General features: G+C 37.1%; 2 protein-coding genes and 1 pseudogene across 3 annotated transcripts; 1 reads left to right on the forward strand and 2 right to left on the reverse strand.

Annotated features, from left to right (window-relative positions):
• The first annotated feature begins 1,035 nt into the window (after window positions 1-1,035).
• Window positions 1,036-2,498, forward strand: LOC121746570 (E3 ubiquitin-protein ligase PUB23-like). The gene has a single exon (XM_042140460.1). The coding sequence runs from the start codon at window positions 1,113-1,115 to the stop codon at window positions 2,295-2,297; it is 1,185 nt and encodes a 394-aa protein (XP_041996394.1). The 5' UTR covers window positions 1,036-1,112; the 3' UTR covers window positions 2,298-2,498.
• A 3,030-nt stretch (window positions 2,499-5,528) lies between these two features.
• On the reverse strand, window positions 5,529-14,307 carry LOC121747888 (annotated as a pseudogene).
• Window positions 14,308-15,255: 948 nt separating this feature from the next.
• LOC121747471 (nuclear transcription factor Y subunit A-2-like) lies at window positions 15,256-20,217 on the reverse strand. Of its 2 annotated transcripts, XM_042141506.1 has the most exons (6): window positions 20,058-20,217; window positions 19,467-19,683; window positions 17,480-17,538; window positions 17,330-17,392; window positions 16,782-16,925; window positions 15,256-15,894 (listed from the first exon to the last, which is right to left on the reverse strand). In XM_042141506.1, the coding sequence occupies exons 2-6, from the start codon at window positions 19,669-19,671 to the stop codon at window positions 15,601-15,603; spliced, it is 765 nt and encodes a 254-aa protein (XP_041997440.1). In that variant the 5' UTR covers window positions 19,672-19,683; window positions 20,058-20,217; the 3' UTR covers window positions 15,256-15,600. The 2 variants fall into 2 exon arrangements, with proteins under 2 accessions (XP_041997440.1, XP_041997441.1); XM_042141507.1 differs by lacking the exons at window positions 19,467-19,683; window positions 20,058-20,217 and adding an exon at window positions 18,335-19,445.
• Window positions 20,218-20,695: the final 478 nt, after the last annotated feature.

Here is a 20,695-nt window from a genome sequence, read left to right on the forward strand (position 1 = left end):
AAATGACATAATAATCTAAGCTACATATTGGTACACATGGGCAGACACACCTTAAAAAAGTAACGGCTTAAGCTCCTACCAGTTTACCATATTATTATTTTTCTTTTTTGTTCGATTGTTAATTTGCTGATATTGTTCGAAATAATCTTTAGTCTTTACTAAGTCAACAACCAATTTTATGAGATTGAATAATTAGGAAGGGCTATAATAAGAGAAATAGATGAAGAGAAATAGCTGCAAAATAATATTGATATGAAAACACAAAAATGTTAAAATGAGTAATAGAAAGTCAAAAAGGTCAAAAATCTCTTTCATAGACAAAGTTTAAGTTGGATAAATGTATTATGCAAGGTTAAATATGCTAAATGTATTATTGGTATAATTTTTTTTATCATATTCCCTTTGTCATATAAAAATAGACATTCTTTCTATTTTGGTATGTCCCACAAAAAAAAGTCCATTATATTTTAGATAACTTTCTCTCTCTAATGGAGTGAGATCTTGTTCTTCACTAATAATTCTCCAATTACTTTCTCTTCTATCTCATTTATTTTACTAATTATGCGTTACACCTGTATCATCCCAAAAATGTCTATTTTAAAAACGTCTTACCATACTAATTGTGGCTGCTAGTTTCACACTATTTCACATATACACAAATGTGGTCTAATTGTGGAGTAGTATATAATCATAATCCTATTATTTGGAAACCCTAGATTCATGCACATGCAACACAACACTAAACACAGTAACACCCATCATGGGTTGGTGAATTCCATTACCCAAACTGTAATAATTCGACTGGGTGATACAATAACTGTAAATAACTAAATACAGCACGAGCAACAATTAAAACACCACGTGCTCTGACACCATATCTCACCTTTGAAAAGTCGTAAACACTTTTACCATTCAACACATAAAGTACAACCAATCTCCAGCAACACACACTCTCTCCACACAATTTTCCCGTGTTTTGACTTTGACAAACGTTGAATTCAATCCCTCTCTCTATCCTCACATATATATAAACCCAATTCCATCCCTCATCAAATTCAATCAATCTCAAAACCCTAATTAAATTATAAAAAAAACCTCACAAATCTCCAGCAATGGCGGAAGTGCAAACCGAGATCGAGATCGAGATCCCATCCTACTTCCTCTGCCCAATCACCCTCGACATCATGAGAGATCCCGTCACCGTCTCCACCGGCATCACCTACGACCGAGACAGCATCGAGAAATGGCTCTTCACCCAGCAAAACACCACCTGCCCCGCCACCAAACAGCACCTCCACACCCTCGACCTCACCCCCAACATCACCCTCCGCCGCCTCATCCAGTCCTGGTGCACCCTCCACGCCGTCCAACGCCTCCCCACCCCCAAACCCCCCCTCACCCGCCCCCACCTCCTCCGCCTCCTCTCCTCCGCCGCCCAATCCCAATCCCTCCAATCCCTCAAATCCGCCGCCGCCGAGAGCCACACCAACCGCCGCATCATGGCCGCCGCCGGCGCCCCCGAATTCCTCGCCTCCTTAATTGCCACCTCCTCCCCCGCCGCAGAGGATGCTCTCAGCATCCTCTGCGCCCTCCAGCTCCCCGAATCGAGCCTCAAACCCCTCTCCACCCCCAATTTCATCGAATCCCTAACCCTAATTTTACAAATCGGCAGCTACGAATCGCGATCCTACGCAATCAATCTCCTCAGATCCATAACCGAAATCGCCGATCCGTCCCTCCTCACAGCCCTAAAACCCCAATTCTTCACCGAAATCTCTCAATTCCTAAAATCAGATGACATCACGAGAAAGGAGAGGAAATTAGCTCTGAAAACCCTAACCTCCGTGTGCGTTTGGGGGCGGAATCGAGTGAAGGCCGTCGAAGCAGGAGTTGTGGTGGCGGCGATCGATTTAATGCTCGAAACGAGCGAGAAGAGGATGTGCGAGATGCTGATGGCGGTGGTGGAGGTGCTGTGCCAGTGCGCGGAGGGGAGGGCGGAGCTGGTGGGGCACGCGGCGGGGCTGGCGGTGGTGTCGAAGAAGATACTGAGGGTGTCGGGGGCGGCGAGCGAGAAAGGGGTGAGGATACTGCAGGCGGTGTCGAGGCACTCGGCGACGGCGGCGGTGGTGGCGGAGATGATGCAGAGCGGGGTGGTGGGGAAGCTGTGCTTGGTGGTGCAGGTGGATTGTGGGGTGAAGATTAAGGAGAGAGCGATGGAGATTTTGAAGGCGCATGCGAGAGCATGGAGGAATTCACCTTGCTTGCCTTATCATTTTATCTCTTCTTATCCCTCATGAAAAATATATTTATTGGATTCATGCAATGCAAATTTAGGTTTTTCATTTTTTTTTCAAGTAGGAAAATTTTCTCTCAAACATGTCAATAGATGGGTTTTTAGTGTAATCGAATTTGTACACGAGGGGCAGAACTGCCCATTTTAGTTTACATTAATTAGTTGAAGAATTCGGCAATTATCAAGATTTAAGAAATTCGAAACATATATGGCTTGCGTTGTGATCTTTTAATTATTTTGTTTTTCAGTTTTTTATGAGTAGATCTTTCATTAGGTGCTTAAGCATTCAAATTAATGTTACAACTCTCGCCAAATGCTCGAATATACGAAATTAAAATGGTCAAGTATATTAAAGCATTATGCAGAGCTTGAAATTAATGGTTGAATATTCGAGCATCCAAGCATATCTTAGATCTTAGTATTCTAGTAATGGAGATCTTAGTATTCTAGTAATGGTCATGGACTAACGATCAACTAAAAAATTGTAGCGCAAAATCATAATTACCTTAAGTATAATGCTCTCCATCATTCATAATTTAAAGTTAAACTTATACTCGGTGCAGATCTTAAAATATACACATAAAATAAAGTGTGTAGAAAAAGTTAGTGAAATAAATCTCATTTTTATAAATTAATTTTATATAGTAAAATATACTCCATATGTAATGATTTAGTAGAGTCTGCGATATACTTACTAAAAAAAAGTAAACAACATTTTCAAATTGTGGATGTCCCAAAATGACAAGATGAGATATTATTTCGTGGACATGATAATATAATACTAATAATTCAGTGTGCATTTCAAGTCATGGGATAATCACGAATCGAAGAAACCTAAGAGCATCCGCAGCGGTTGGACACGGCGTCCGTCCGTGCCAGCGGCGCGGCGGAACGCTGCTCGCCGCTGTGCTCTTGCCGCTGGCGTGGCGTTGCTCTTAGCTAAGAGCATGTCCGTGCCAGCGAGCAGCTGACGTGGCGGCTCTTGATTGGCCAACGGCAAATTCAAATTTTTTTTTAAAAAAAATCAGATTTTAATTAAAAAATCCGATTAAAAATAAAAAATTATTTATTTTCATCTATAAATACACATTTTAATTTATTTAATACACATTTTCATCTATAAATATTTATTTAGCTAAGAGCACATCCCAAAAAATTATATCCGTTTTCTCCCCACTTTTAATTTATTTTTCAATTTTTTTCTCCAAAAATTCACATTTTCATATATAAATACCCCCACTTCCACACAAAAAATTTCACATCACACTATACAATTCTCATCTAAATTCTCTCATTTCCATTCTTACAATTCTCAATCTTTCTTTCACTCTTACAACAAAAAAATGTCTTGCTCCCACAGTTGGAACCCCGATGGTTCGGTTCACAACCACTTCCTAGTCCGGAAACGGAATTTTTGGCCCCTGCTCAAACCCAAAGTTTGCAAGCTCCGGGTGGCTACCGGCCTTACCCGGTCGACGACCAAGATGCCCCCGATGGGCAATACGGGTGGGCACCCGAACCACCCGTACCTAGAGCGGGATGGAGCGATGGCTCTCAAACTCCTCCTCTTCCTACTCATGGTGTCCGCACCCCGTACACTCCGGGGGAGATGGAGCAATATTCAAAGCGTTTTTGTCTGTCTCCGAAGATCCGGGGATTGGCACAAACCAATCCGGGGACTATTTTTGGTGGCACATCTGTCGCCAGTACAATGAAAACCGGCCGGCTGGAACAATCGAGCGCAACGAGAGTATGGTGCGCAATGCCATATACAGAGCCAACGAAGAAATCCAAAAGTTCCAGGGGTATTACCTCCACGAAGAGTGGTCGGCGGGGAGCAGCAGAAGCGAGGTCGATATCATCAGTGTCGCGTTGGCGACCTACCAATCCCAACACTACAAACCGTTCAAGTACCTTAATGTTTGGCAAGAGGTGCGTGTGCATCCAAAGTATAGGGGAGGCGTATCATCCTCCTCTAGCTCCTCCGGAAAACGGTCGAGGTCGGTATCCCTATCCGATGCTGGCTCCGATGAGGTGTCCACCTAGCTCGCCGGAGCTAACTTGGGTAGCCCCGACGCCGGCCCGAGTAGTTCCCAACGCCGGCCACAATGAAGGAAGAAGTCGACGGCCAACCGCCGTCGCGCCGCGACTCCATCCGCCCCCGATCCCGCTCCCGCTCCCTTTGTGCCACCTTAACCCCACACCAACTCGTTGTGGGGGGTTTTGGCCCAACTCAATTTGGCCGATAGGTCAACTATGACCCCGAGCAACTTCGATCGCATGTGGCAATGATATGGGGTCTCCAAAGAACATTGGGGGTAGAGCCGGATGAATAGTCTTCCACGGGGGTATTTTTAGCCTTTAATTATGTAATTTTTATTTTTTAGGTGTTTAATTATGTAATTTTTAATTTGTAGGATTTTAATTATGTAATTTTTAATTTTCAGAATTTTAATTATGTAATTTTTTAATTTTTTTATATTTTGTAATATTATTTCGGGTATTTTTAATGCATTTTAATTTTGTGGAAATGTTTTTATTTAAATTGAATAATAGAATGATGAGACCCTTGAGCTTGTCCTTGCGGAAGAGCACGGATGTGAGTAAAAAACTAATAAAAGTAGGTTCGGACCCACATCCGTGCTCGTTGGCAAGAGCATGGATGTGGATGCTCTAAAATCCGTAAAGGCAAAATTTCATACCCCTTCCTTCCACTATCATTGTTAGCTTGGTATTGGACGACATGAATTTTAATATAAGTTCGTAAAAATATGAGAAGATAAAGAAAAACAATAATCAAAATATTATTAATAGAGAATAAGACATCTCATAAGCAATAAAAACTTGCTAAAATGAAAGATACTAGCCAAAATGAAACAATAAGACTTCATATTGAATGGAAAGAGTACTTTTTAGTTTGTACTTTGGAAGATTGAAGAAACAGGAAAAGTATAAGTGAGTAAGCTTGTGTATTTCTATATGTAACTTTTTTGTATATTATGAATTTGGCCTGGCCATAGTTTGTTGCACCAATTTTCCAATTTATCATGCGGAATTGAATAAGTCATATTATTCTTCATTCAGAAGAAAGTTCGAGTCTTTTCCATAGACGAACAACATTAATTAGTCACCAATTCATAAACCTATGCCCAAACACAAAAGTTAAATATAGAGTCAAGTAAGTCATCACTTGGGTCCAAAGACGAATGCCAAATTAGAAACATCAAGATAGTGATTTTATGTAAATGTTACTAGTATCTAATAATACTATACGTAGCAATATTCATTACATTTGCTCCATAGCAAATTATTGGTACCATATGATAAATTGCCAAAGTACTAGCAAATAGTATGAGACATGGATTTAATAATACTGAAAACATCATTATGATTCACCTAATCCGCACATTTTGGCTGTGCAACAATTCCACAAGTGTTGTGACTACACCTCTTCCCTCCACCGACATATCTAGTGTCGGCTCCTTGATCTTTCTTCTTAATAGCCCCCGTCCACGCAACCTCTGCAAATTCCGTATCAAGTATCAGCTTCGACTAAACACAGAATACACTCACCTAATTTTATGAGTTTCAAGTCCATTCGTGCAAATATATACAGAGATGTTACCTATCAAATGTATAAAGCTGTAATTAGGATATGTATATGTGCAGAGAGACAGAGGGGTTAGAGAGTGAGATATACCCGTATCAAGTCCAATGCTGTCTTCTAGGCTGAAAAATGAAGGTATCCACCAAGCATATCAATGCCATCTCCACTTTGGCTAGGCAGAAGATTGCCACCAAACATCAGCAGAGCATAATCCGAAATGTTGGTGGAATCTCTTATGTATATGCTACTGGTTTTTACTTTTTCACTGTAAACCAAGTAAGGAAGAGGGAACACGAAAATGCCAGCATTGACAGATCCTGGATGAATGTCAACTTTCCCAACTTCTTTAGTGTAGAAAGCTGTTCGCTTTCCTCTCCGTTTGCACTGCACAATATTTGGGTAGAGTCCAGCACAGAGTATTGCACATATCATCTCTACATCATAACTGTATTGATTGTGTGCCTGCACAAATATAGCATGAATAAAAGATCAACAGAAAGATATTTGAAACTCTTTCACTGGAATTTGGTTAATATGGGTCAATTGACTTTATGGAAACTGGATCTCTTATAATTTTAAACACTTACATTGGCTTGTGATTTGTTCACAAAACCAATCCCGGCCAGTAAGTCCAGAAACTGAAATCTCATATCTTCAATCATTTGCATAGTTACTGGTGAGAGAAAATTGTCCCAACAAAAAGATTTTTCGAAACTGAAATCTCATATCTTCAATCATTTGCATAGTTACTGGTGAGAGAAAATTGTCCCAACAAAAAGATTTTTCATTTCTATATCGTTTTGCATCTTTCCACCCATGATATGCTTTGAGAAGTGCAATGTGGTCACTGTCCCCAAAAAAGAAACACGGAAACAAAAATAAACAAAAAAAACGATTTAGCAGCAAATCATCAACCTAGCAAACTTATTTGTGAAGTGAAGAGATTATGAACTTTTCTGTAGCCTAACCTGCGAGAATCACCAGCAAATGATCTTTTTGCAGCTTCTGCCTCATCTTTCCTATTTAATGGAAGGACAAATGGGCTACGGTAAGCAAGGGCAGCAGCTATTGTTAGTGCGAGACACTGGAAAATGGAACCCATCAGAAGCATCTTTCCGATATTTGGGTCCAAAGGCAATTTGCTAAGATGATGTCCTGTTGTGTCAGGTATTTAACAATCAGTTAGTTTGATGATTCACAAACTCAAGGACAAAACAAGCCAGAAATAACATACCAAGGGGAGTGAGCTCTTCCCTATCATCTAGAGCACCAATTGTTTTAAGAAGCTCAATTGCATTTTCAACTGATAGAGGATCAGGTGGCTGAATTGCTTTGGACAAAAATGTACTAACTACTCCGAGCTGCAAACTCTTGATATGCAGACAAAGCTCTTGCAAAGGTGTTCGAAGCATTTCTGGCAGTTGATACTGGAGCATAGCATCATGAATAAGTTTAGGATATAACCTGTAGCAAACTCCTGGCTGCACACGACCAGCTCGACCACGTCTCTGCATTAAACCAAACGACAGCATTAGTAAAAATGCTCAGACGAGAACAAGTTTCATTTACCTTGAAGGCTACCTACAGGAACAAATACTTATAAACACAAGATACTTGCATAGTAAAATTATTTGTCAAATACCTGGTGTGCTGAAGCCTTGGAAATCCATGAAGGTAAAAGACAAGCCAGCTTATTAAGAGCACCATAACTAGTCTCCTTTGCCTTCCCGCAGTCTATAACATACACAACATCATCTATGGTAATACTACTCTCAGCAATATTGGTTGCTAGCACAATCTTTCTGCAGGAAAAACATCAATGTTATTTTACGAGGTACTCCGAAAGGCCTAGATGTAATGAAGCATGAATGTAACTCTGAGTCTATAGCTAGAAGCCTAGAACTGTAGAAATCCAGACTAATGAGAAATATTTTTTCTATGACTATTAAGAACAGAAGAAGGGGACACAAGCAGTGTCATGATACCAAAAGAAATTGCCAAGTGGTAAATTCCAGGAAATTGTAATACTGTCATGCTAGACACCGATTATCTTGATTTACTAAGTGCCACACAAGAACAATGATAGCAGATGGTCACAACAACACAATGATAGGTGTTCCATCAAAATGTCCTGCGTATGGAGTGAACGACCCCACCATTATAGAAGATCAAACTATTCCTGTACTGGGATTGAATATCTCCATGTATCATAAACCGATAAATTGACCACTTTGTGTGCCTAAAAAATATTACAAATGTAAAATTAAATAAAAGGTATAGATGGTTACCTAACATTAGGGGGTGGGCGATCAAAAATTTCACACTGATTAACTGTAGGCATTGAACCATGAAGAGGAATAACTAAGAACTTGTTTGGGTCTCCAACAAAATGTTAGCTCTGAGTTTATCAAGGAGCTTGAAATATCATCCCAACCAGTAAGGAAGACCAGAATTGCTTCAGCACCTTCATGGCGACAGATATGCTCAATAGTTGCTTCCACCTGTATGACAAAGAAGCTAACTTTGTCAAAAATAAAAATTTTGGATGACTATCCCACAAGATACAGCAGCAACTTGCTGTACTTGGAGGCCCAAGGTGTCCATATTTTCTTCCTTCTAATTGATCCATTATAAGGCCCAAATCCAGCTGAGAACCAGACCAAGCATCGAGAGATTGCCTGGTGCTTGCACTGTATGATTTGTAGAGCACATCAATATCTGCATCCTGATGAAACAGATAAAAGAACATGTATAAGGTAGAATATATAGGAGTTCCAGAACAAAAATTGCAGCGTCAATAGTTACTGTATGGTTTTTCAGAAGTAATCCCACATCAACATGTGAAAGGAATACTAGCAGATAAGCAGACATAGGACAAGGATATTTTTGTTTTTATCACAATGGTTGAAACAAAAAGAAAATAAACTGAATATTTCTAGTTTTCAAAATTAGATCAGATTTTCACCCTCGATGTTCTTCAACTCAAAAGGGATGTACAAAGATGATCTTTTAACTTTGGCTTAAAGTCCTCAGCTATTTATCTTTACCACATTGGTTGATTAAAAGAAAGAAAGAATAATAAAAATAATAATAATAATAATAATAATAATAATAATAAATTCTGGTTTCCAGATTTACACACCAAACAATGTGAAGGAATTTTCTTTATGATCATAAACTAATTTATTTAGCTTAGTTTCCATTAAAATTGTGAAAAAAGATCTCTTAAGTAAAACATAGTACTATTGGTTTTGGGAGATGAGTAAACGAAATCCGGTGTGTTTAACCTTAACCCAATGAACAGAAAGAAAACCCTAAAGTATTCTTGGGTACAAACCCACACTCAAAGTAAACTAACATCGATATCCATGCCCCTCTTACTTGCACTAAGTTGAGCATGCCTATATGGCTATATCATGTCTATTTACAACTATTTTGGCACAAATTACCTATATATACTAAGAAAACAGTTAGAGCCCAATCAACTATGTAAAATTATGCACAAACTTGAAAGAAAATTCTAGATAAATGAATAAGTAGAAAATTGTTCTAATAAAAATGTCAACATATTTGTTTAATATCTTAACAAACATAATTTACTAACATACATAAAAACAAGGGGTCTATTTGAACCTTTCCCTAAGGGTTCATCTGACATTCTCAAGGAATATTCTAGTAACATTCCATTTTTAAAAAATTAAGGTGTTATAAGAAATAGTGACAATGAAGTAAACCTTAAATAATTCTGTCAAAGGATCGTTTTTAGACTCCTGTTGCTGACGGCCTCTTCTTGAATTTCTTGGTAAGTTGCCAGATTCTGGCTGGACAGTATAACGAGTCTTCTCCAACACATCTTCTAAATAAAGTTCGTTAACAGGAAACGTTAATCCCTGGAGGGAAAATAAAGTTATTAAAATCATAGGACATCACATAGAACAATAAATCTTGCAGAGAACTGTTATGACACTTACTGTTGTACATACTGGAATATGAATAGTGGGAGCATTTCCAAAGTATTTGGAGAATAGCTCTGCATTAATAGTGGCACTCATAAGGATAACACGGAGGTTGGGACGGCGAGGAAGGATATCTCGCAATATTATTAAAAGGAAGTCCTCATTCATTCCTCTTTCATGAATTTCATCAACCAGCAAATGGGTAATTCCCGTTAAATCTGTGTCCTGAATCTGTAACAATGAAGACAAAAGTAATTAACATCCTGAACCTCAATATAGGACTATATAGTCTGAGAACTTGGGCCAAGACTTGGAGATACCAAAGGAGAAAATTACCAGATGTCGAAGTAACACCCCAGTCGTGCAAAAACGCAATTTTGTTTGAGCTGAGCGTTTTGATTCAAGGCGAATCTGATAACCTACAGTTTCACCAAGCTTCTCACCTCTTTCAACGGATATTCGAGCTGAGACTGATATTGCTGAGATTCTACGAGGTTGAGTGCATATTATATTACAGCTACCACCTTGTAGAGATGATATCTCCTCTTCCAGAATAAATTGAGGAAGCTGGGTTGTTTTACCACAACCAGTCTCTCCTGAGACAACCAGTACCTGCCCTTGCCAATTGATACAAAAGAAAGGTTCAAACTAATGCTTCAGATAAACATAAAGATTATTCCTTCAGTTAGAATATATACAGAAAATATTTGAGCATGCATTCTTTTTATCAATAGAAGTTATGCAAGAGATAAATAAGTTATTAAAATGCCAGCATTACTAAAATAGGCCGCATTGCTCAAGGTGCACAACCAAGCGGGTTCCTCATAAGAGGGAGGTCCAAAAATAAGTGGTTTTAGTCGAAAAAAAGTTAATGACATCAATAATTTTACAAAGTACTCCACAAAAGGAATCAATTTCAGCAATCTCAAGTATAAATTTACCTCAATAACATTACAGCACCTTGAAAAACTTAAAGAAATCCCTAAATCACAAAATATATATTTATATTGAAGAAAACCTAAAAAATATATACCAGAAAAAATAGGTAGACAAAAAATAATACTCCCTCCGTCTCCTAAAAATAGAAACTCTTTCTTCTTTGGTCCGTCTCCTAAAAATATAAACTTTCCATTTTAGGAAATTTCTTTTTAATGAGGTGGGACCTATTTTCCACTAACACACTTTTTTTTCTACATCTCTTTTACTTTACCAATTTTGCATTAAAACCCATGCCATTTCCAAAGTTCCTATTATTAGGGGATGGAGTGAGTAAGTAAAATAAAATAGAGACTGCTGTTTAGCAGATAACTGAATTCTAAGATATGAAATGACACATGGAAACGGCTAACATGAAGAATTTAATCAACCTGATTATTTGTAACAGCTTTCAAGAATTCTGATTTAACTTTGAATGCTGGAAGCTTTTCTCTAAATGCTAGCATTGCCTTTACACTATTACCTTCCTTCATGTCAGGAGAAAATCAGCATTAGTAAAATATCTGGAAAAACCATATCAGAACTTCAGGATATCAAGCCATATATATACCCTCATTTTTTCCTGCTTTTGTTTTAATTCAATACTAAGTCTCTCGAAGTCAGTATCAATGTATGGTACTGGTGCTTCCCTCTCCAGTTCAGCAGGTTTAGATTGACATGTCGCAGGCCCAGAAGATGATGAAGACATGTTTTGTACTACTTTTGCCACATAGGAGCTTCTTAGCAGAAATCCAACTCTTGCTTGGGTCTCGGTGGACATTGATATCTAAAATGATAACCAAAACGAGAGATGCAATTGATACGAACGGGAGGTCCAAGGCCAAGGCAGACGCGACCACGACTCCCCTTAGGCTGCCCGGAAGGCCCGTCACGAGATCCATGAGACAAAAGCTTCGGGAGGGCGTTTCAAACTTCATCCAGAGGGCAATGGAGGAGGCAGACTTTGATGAATGATATTTTGAAGACTCCTTTGAGAGCATCACCCTTGTGAGATTTTTATCCAAATTCCTACATGTAGGTTGCTTGGTTTATGTTTATTAGATTAGATCAAGTATATGTATGCATTTATGGTGGTGTAGTCATGAATGTGGAGCCAATGGGGTGTTTGCTTTGGGTGAAAGTAGCCAAGGGTTGCACACATCTTCTTGTGGGAGGTCATAGGTCCCCAAAGAGGATTCCTCCCTCTTTACACCTTTCTTTCCTTTTCTTACCTCTCCACCAAACTCCTTTTGAGCCTAGTTTTTGTGGCTAGCCCAACCTATCCTTTTTTTATATTAACTACAAAAATTGGAGTCAAACACTAATTTGGGTGTTCTTGGGCACATGGAAGGATTCCCTCACAAGAATCTTTATCAACAATAAATCATATCTGCAACATTAGCAAGCAGAGATTTTATACTTTCCCTTAAAAAAATGATGAAATACCTCATTCTTAGTGGAACCGTACTTTTCATCAAGATCTGCACGATAATTAGGCAACGGGACTTTGCTCACAACAAGGGCATTTCCTTTATTATAAGCATGACTTCCTTTCCACAAAACAAGTAAAATAAATAGTCAGTTAAAACCACATGATAATATCTTCAGGAAGATATAAAGTATAAACACATTTCAAAGTAATAGGTTAAATAGCAGGCTATTATATCCATTTACTGGAAGAAGGTAATATAACTAAATATAAACCCCCATCTACAATATATATATGTGGCTAACTTCAAGGGTATTTTTCTCATCCTAGCAATGATTCTCTTTTGTATTCTGCCTTCCTAACTATTCAAATTTCTGTAGTTTCAATACCAGGCCTGCTGCCAGAGGATTATTCCACTAATGCTCATTTATTTTCACTCCACTAACAAGAACTCTAGATGGCAATAAGATTTGGCCAAATTAGCTGGCAATGGGCAGCAGAGAGAATATGTATTGCTGTCATGGCTTGGATGGCAAGAAACAATCTACCAGGATACTAAACCTTCATCCAAGCCCATTGAATAAATGATAAATAAGTGAAGTTCATAACTGTGGTTTCTCAATTACAAATTTTAAGCATATAATTGGATTTCAAAAAGCATAATGGCCACATGTTGATTCCATACATCAAGTGTTTAAATCATTGTGTACACAACAGGAAACGTGAAACTATTTCTATGATCAGACGATTCAAACCTTGATTTGAAGCTCCCAGATCTAAATTACTGTATTCCCAATTTGAAAATTTGTTCAACTTATTCGAGTAGAAAATATCATACCAAGCCAGAAAGACAAATTTAAGTCACCCAAGTATTCCAAGCCAAATCCTAAAAGTAAATGTATGTACATAAATTTAAGATATGTTTCCGGCAGTTCTTCATAAGGAACTGTAGTGTGCAAAATACCATAAGGATAAGTGAACTTACAAGTATAGACCCAATTGTTGAGCCATATCAGCCAGGATTTGCTGATCATCTTTACCAAACTTTTGCCTTATTACTCTCCTGCTCATTTCCAGTCTTCATCCGTTCTATTTTTCTACACCATTCATTGGGATCCATTGTCTCTTTCTACAGCCCATGTTCGCATACCAAGTTAGACACGCACAAATTTTATCAGATATACTGATATACAGAATAAGTCATCATCTGTTCTACTATTGCTCAGAATTCATATCATCATCTATAGTTACATACATGCAAACACATTCATAGCATACTAAATATGGCAAGCATAATATTTTCCAATAAATACAGAATATTCATGCCATCAGCATTTCCTCTAGCGTTGCTCAGCATCCAATCTGATCGTCATCTATACTTCAAGATATGCAAACAATTGCGGAACGATCCATGCAAAAAAAAACACTAGTCATATGAGTCACCTCAAAAGAAAGTAACTTCAACTGTGTTCGATAAAAGGTTTCAAACATCTAATTACAGAAATCAAGCTCCAAAGCTAGTAAATCGCGTTGATTAACAACTTATTTATTTAACTACAAAACCTATTATGCCCTACATAATTTCTCCATTGTATGTAAGTCATCATCAATTAGCCTCTTCAATTCATTGCACCAGAAACTCCACACCTCTACAAAATGCTAAAATAGAACTGACTAGAAACCTCTCCTAACTTACACAATTAAAAAAAATGCAAGTAGAAATCGTACCTAATCCGCACACACACGAAACCGAAATAAACCTACCTCGGCGGACATTTGGCGCAGACGCTCAGCTCTCCAGACAGGATCCCACCATCGCTGCTCGCCTCGGCCTCCACCTCTGTCAGCTCCGCCGCCGCCGCGACGACCGCCTTGTGCGTTAGGGCGGTACATAGAAGTGCAATTCGAGATCCGAGCTAGCTTGATTTCTGGATTTCCGAGCAGCGGAGGGGGCGCTGCGAGTGAGATTGAGAGAGGAGTGGGCGTGAATACGCGGTGGTTATGGCGGAAGGGGTTGGGAAATAGACGGCCCGACATTTCAAGTGCGCACGTGCCGTCCTTGAAGTTTTGATGCCGAAACCGAAGCCCGGCCCGCTTTTATCAGATGGGCTTAAAGATGTGGTTATGGGCCTTTTCAAGGCCACATTATTGGGCTAGATATCCCTCTATTTCGTTGTTTAGTGGAGCCCATAGTAGAATATATCCAGTCACATATTTTATTAGATAAAACATTTATATAAAATGTGCACGATAGTATTTACAATTTAAATTATAATAACATATGTACATTATCGATGCATATTTTAAGAAATTATTTGATTATGCAAATGAATGTGGGTGGAAAAAGTCAGTGAAGCATAGACCCTACTTGTATATATAATTGTGAGTGTAATGAATTAGGGCCCGTTCGGTCTTCTATATTTCCACTTGGAAGAAATATTTGTGGTTATATTTAAATGTTATGACTCCACCACAATGAAAGTCAATTGCATCGATTGCCGTACAAGAAATGAGTGTCAGAATTTGATGTGATGGGTTGGGTTGACTACTATTGTAGGCGTGACTGGCCAATATTGCCCCTGTCATTTCACACAAATTCCACCGACTCTCCAATCTTATAAGTTGCGCCAGCACCAAAATGTAAAATTTCATTGGTCAAATTGGTAATCTAACACACAATTATCGATGCACTGTAGCGGAGCAGTTTTCTAATATCAAGTAGGAGGCCATAATTATATACGCCGAAAGTTGTGGCCAACAGTACGGGCCCTTGGTCATATCGAGGGTCATGCTTAAAAATGAGGAACACCGAACCATCATTATTGACATGTTTTCACACCAATTCTGCCCATTTAGCAAACACCGAACGAGCCTTTAGTGTAATGTGAGAAAATAATAAAAATGAAATGAGATATTTATTGGGATTAGAAATAATAATATATATGGAACATTTAATGAGATCGAACGGAGTACTACGTTATTAACAACAAGAATATACACAACACAATCACCCCAATATATTAAAGTACTAGTACAAAACAAAAGTACATTTTACAATAGAAAGTTGCTTACATGCGACAGGAAAGTTGAAACACACACGACTCACCACATGATAAACCAAGTATTCAGAAAGGGAGAAGCAACATCAGAAGCTCTGGAAATGCAAGTCCCCCAAATGTTATTACAAACCTCAACACACTTTTAATTTGTTTTGAACAAAGGAGATGATGATTAGCCAAGAATGAGTTGCCCAAGTGAACAAATCATATCACTCAACAGCATTAGCCCCATCGCTAGGGAACCCAACACCATCGACCGAGTAGATTCGCTCACTACACCCTCACACTTTGAGATAGTTACTAGCCATATACGGCGGAAACGAAGGCTGGAGAAGATCGAACTCGAAGTGATGGAGGTAGCTAGTAACCTCGGAGCCACTGTTTGCTTTCGTGGAACGATGGCCGCCATCGGATTCTAGGACTTCAGACATCTGTGACTCAGTCGACTGCGGCTGCTCATGCTTTGCTTGATTGTTTTTTTCCTCAGTGTTGGAGCCTTTTGCGCTGAGGAAGCGGCCGCCGACTCCCCTGTGGCGGCGCACGGCGTGGAGATGGCGGGAAAGGTGCATGTATGGCTGTGGAATGGGTTCAATATGTTAGGACAACGTTATAATTGAATATGACTAAGAATAACTTACTACATTGTCCTAAGCCAGTTTGGAATGGGAAAGAACCGCCACAGAAAATCCAAAAATGAACTTATACCAAAAACAAATTTGAACTTATACCAAAAAAAAATGAACTACTATATGTATCATGGTTTTTGCTAGTTATGCATCTAGTTGGTATATTTGAAAGCTTAGTTAAAATTTACCATATCTTTAATTCAGTTTTGATGCAAAAGATATAATATCACTATTAAAATTTGTGTTGATTGAAGACAATTTAGTAATTACATCCCACTAGGTTATACCCTTAAAGCTGTTAGTCTAATTAACCCACTGAAATAGCATGTTAAATTTTCTGGGCTAAAGCATAGATTTTGGGGTAGGCTGACCCCAACCATAAAAATAACACGGGTCATTAACTAAGACTTACATGTATACCAAGCGCACTAATAAGAGCACTTAAATTGTTCTAGCATAGCTACCAAGCACCCCCTAACAGTCGATGTGATTGTAGACAAAACCACTATATAATTATAAGTTTATAACTTTTACGCATCATTTTCCAAAACACATGTTTAAATAATATTTTCTCCATCCACAAATAATAGTCTTGTTTTGTCTATTTTATATTGTCCACAAAATTAGTATCTTCCTATTTCTTGTAAGTTTTTTTTGTAATGAGATGGCTCACGTTTACTAGCAATGTCTACAAATCACTATTTTTCAATGTGTCTCTTTAACTTTACCGATTTTGCATTTAAACTTGTTTCAGCAACTACCAAGATAAAGATTGAGTCACTGAAGCATATAAAATGTAAATGTTGTTGAATCCTAAGTTAAGGAACTATTATTACCTTGCGAGTTTTCATCTCTTGATTCTTTGATTCTGCCTTTGCACGACACCGTCGACGTCTCATGATTGCATTGTATTGCTTAGCATTCACAAAAATGGGTCCTCCTTCAATAGCCACGTTCGATGGCAGCATCACACGACTTCCCTGAAAAAGATCGTTGCATAAGTGGAGATATAATAAAGTAAAATGGTTAGTACAGTGGAAAAATTCAACAACTATTTAAATTTTTGATATTATAGTATAAAGTTTAAAGTTCATGAAAAAAAACAAAAATTTTTATAATGTTTGTGGTATTAGATGCCAATACACCAAATTAATTAAAAATTGATATTTTATAAAAATAGGTAAAGAGCTACTCTCATGTGGGCTCTATAATAGTATGAGCGCTAGAGCTTAATTAGGACTAAAAACGAAATACGACTCAATTATGATGGCACAGAGGAGAATAAGTTTCGAGTCTTTCAAACTATTACTACCCATCAAATTATAATTAAATTATCATAAGTGAACAAGCCTTGATTTGAGCTATAGATTATATAGGGACGAACCTCGATTTGAGCTAGATATATACCATAGCTTTGCTCTGCGTTATAAGGATACTGAGCACATATCTGCATTGTCTCCACAAAATACAATATTACATATAAATGCATGTAAAAATTAAGGGAAATGTATTAAGATATATAAATGGAGTTTACCAGTGGTTGCCCAAATCCGATCTTGAATTGTCCCTCATGTTCCATCGAAGCATCTTGTACTTGGAGTGAAGGAACAATGTGATAATTAGTTTAATAAAAAAATTATGATCTTCAATTAGGATTTATTTAATAAATAATTTATGATCTTATTTGGTAGGTCTTCAATTTAGACTCTTATCAATCATTGAGCTACTTCATGAACATGTATCTAGGAGTTTTTTTTATTTATCATTGATAGATTAAGCTCGTATCGAGAAGCTATGATACGAATGTTTGTTGGAGGGGAGAGGTTTGGCCAGAATAATAGGGAAGTGGTTAGAGGGGAAATCACTTCCCTATTATTCTGGCCAAACCTTTCCCCTCCAACAAACATTCGTATCAAACTACTTCAATTAATCATTTGTGTGGTTCAGGCTTGTATCAAGGTACTACTTCATTTTTCAATTCACATTTTGTCTCTTATCAAGGGGCTTTTAAAAAAATCGATTTTAAAAGAGGGTAGCTAATAGTTACTCCCTTCATCCCAAAAAAATAAGGACATTTGGGACGCCACGAGATTATTGCATAAATTGTTTTATGCAAACTATGAGAGCTGAGGAGAAGTGTAGTTAAAATAGTGTTAGTGGATAGTAAGACTCACATTATTATTAGTGTTTAATGGTGAGCCCTAGTAGTATAAGTCGTAAATAAATTAATGTACAAGGGTAATAGTTTGGGAGAACTTTCCAAAAATAGAAATGTGATTATTTTTATGGGATAGAGAAAAAAGGAAAGTTTTCTTATTTTTATGGGATGGAGGGAGTATCATTTACACATGTCATGACACGAACTTTCGATTTAGGGAAAACGTCTTACCAACTAAGTTGCACTTTATCGTTGTCGTCAGGAGACTTCTCCTCAATTCGTCGTTATAGTTTAGACACATATGAAAGAGCCAGGTTAGATAGCTTTTGCTCGCGTCTAGCTAGGAGCCAAGTTAGATAGTTTTTGCTCGTACATAGGAGGTTTTTGTGACTCATTTCTATTATGAAATTTTAAATGTTAAACTCTAATGTAATTATCGGAAATTGAGAGACTTTTCTATAGATTATCAAAAGTTTAAGGACTCTTTTATGATTTATAAAACAAGGTTTCATTCATTGAAGCATACGAGAATGGTAGACCAACCGACTTCTAGTACCTATGATTTTATCTTAAAATTAATTGATGATATGAGGAATAGATCAAATTTACGGACCAATACTAGTACATTTTGGTCTTTTATAAATGCTCATTATAATGTTCTTCCTAGTAAATAGCTCTTTAATTATCATGTTATCAATTAAAATTTTCTCCCTTGAACCCAAATCCGATTGAAAATAACACTATAAATGTGTACCCAAAAATCCTAGAAGATTAAGAAGGCACACTAGCTTGATTCTAAATTCTAATCATATAAGATCATATAAATAGATGATTAAATTCGGTTTTCCATCGCTATTATATGTAACATCTACTTTGCCAACGCTTACAATCGATCTTTTCTTCACTCACATACAAATAATGAAATACAACTTAATTGGTAAAAATACTGCATATTAATCTTATAAATCAAAGTTTTGAATCATCTTAATGTGTGTAATAATGAATGTGTAAGTTGTAACTCAAGAAATAAATAATAAAAAATCACTGTTTAAAGAAAAGCTGTGGCTTTTAAACCAATAGATCTAGTGGCCAAACAACCTTCGCTTCTACTACAACAAAAAGTAGGTACCCAAATATAATTCCAATTTTTACTCTTTCTAATTGTAAACAATAAAATACTAGTAGAAAATTAATGATATGCATACAAATAAATTAGTACTATGAGTTTTCTTCAAAATTCAAAGAAGGCTTTTTCATTATTCACCTAGTAATTATTGACGGTTGCTTTTTAGTTTTTACCAATTCAAGTAAAGGTCAAGCAAAAGATAAAAAAATTCTAAAAAAGGGTTTGAGAAATAATTACCAGGAAAAACAGTGAAGTGAGTGGAATCTTCCTTTGCAAGAACTCGCCGATCTTCATCAGATTCCTTAGCCACACCTAACTGAAGATTCTTTCCGGCCAGAGACAGCACCTTCGGCGGCGGCGGAGATCCCACCACACTCCAAAGAGGAATCTCATGTGGATCTTGGAAAATCCCTTCATTTTCTTTGAAGAATATTGTGTGCATAGTCAATTTGATCTCGTAAAAAAGAAGAAGAAAATTCAGCTTTTTTTATACAAATCTTGCTTAAAGTTTGCAAGAACAAGAGTTAAATCAGATGATAAGAATGAAAGTAGGGATTAATGGGAAAAGGAAGGGATCAATTCACATTACTTTGAATAAAAAATGGATTGGGGTATTGTCGATTTGTGCAGATGTAAGATTAGTATTTAAATCATAATAAAGCTGCCTACCTAATATTTAATTGAATTGATAATCAATTAGTTTATATACGGATAGAATTAACTAGCTAGATTTAGGCTATTTAAGATTTAATTGTTCCACTTTTTTTTGCAGAAGTGATCTCAAATTAGTGAATTTTATCATTCAAGTGATTTGAGCAGAGAGATTACCTGTAATCTTACAAGGGGAAGAAAACAGCCGCTAATTAATGAAACTGTCGGTAAATTTCAAACAGCAGCCGCCTAGAAAGAGAGAGGCAAACAAGGGATGTGTATAGAGATTAGAGAGTAGTGGGAAGAAATGACAAAAATGGAAATATATAAATATTTCATGATTAATTATGTGATATAGTTTGCAATATCTGTCTCTTTCTCTCTTAAAAGTGTGTTTTAGTGGAAGTTAGGAGTGCTTGTTGCAATCTCTACTCATTTGCAATAAATACGACTTCCTCACTATTGAAAAGTGAAAGTATTGGTCTTCCCAAAAAGTATAGGAGGATGAAATATGAATATTTCAAGTTTGAAATACTAGACTTTCAACAATATATGATTACAAAAAAAAAAAAAAAAAAAAAAAAAAAAACAATATATGATTACAAATCGCTTTCAAGAATGATTCAATATATTAGTGAAATAAACCAACCAATACAAAAACTTAAATTTCTAAATCAAATTTTCCAAAAAAAAGCTACCATTAACGTTAACGATAGGGCTTTTATATAGGCAGCAAAAAAACATAATACTAATTGAAGACGAAAAGATAATTTCAATCCCTTAAGGAAATATAATTAAATTCAAACTCAACTTCT

The sequence above is a fragment of the Salvia splendens genome, chromosome 9 (assembly GCF_004379255.2).
Source record: "Salvia splendens isolate huo1 chromosome 9, SspV2, whole genome shotgun sequence".
NCBI lineage: Eukaryota > Viridiplantae > Streptophyta > Magnoliopsida > Lamiales > Lamiaceae > Salvia > Salvia splendens.

Excerpts from the sequence above, each read along its gene's own strand:
- LOC121746570 (XM_042140460.1), top strand. The coding sequence starts at position 1,113 with ATGGCGGAAGTGCAAACCGAGATCGAGATCGAGATCCCATCCTACTTC.
- LOC121747471 (XM_042141506.1), bottom strand. The coding sequence starts at position 19,671 with ATGCACACAATATTCTTCAAAGAAAATGAAGGGATTTTCCAAGATCCA. Across the intron at positions 17,539-19,466 it reads TCACTTCACTGTTTTTCCTG|TACAAGATGCTTCGATGGAA; the intron begins GTAATTATTTCT and ends CTTCACTCCAAG. Across the intron at positions 17,393-17,479 it reads TCGGATTTGGGCAACCACTG|ATATGTGCTCAGTATCCTTA; the intron begins GTAAACTCCATT and ends GAGACAATGCAG.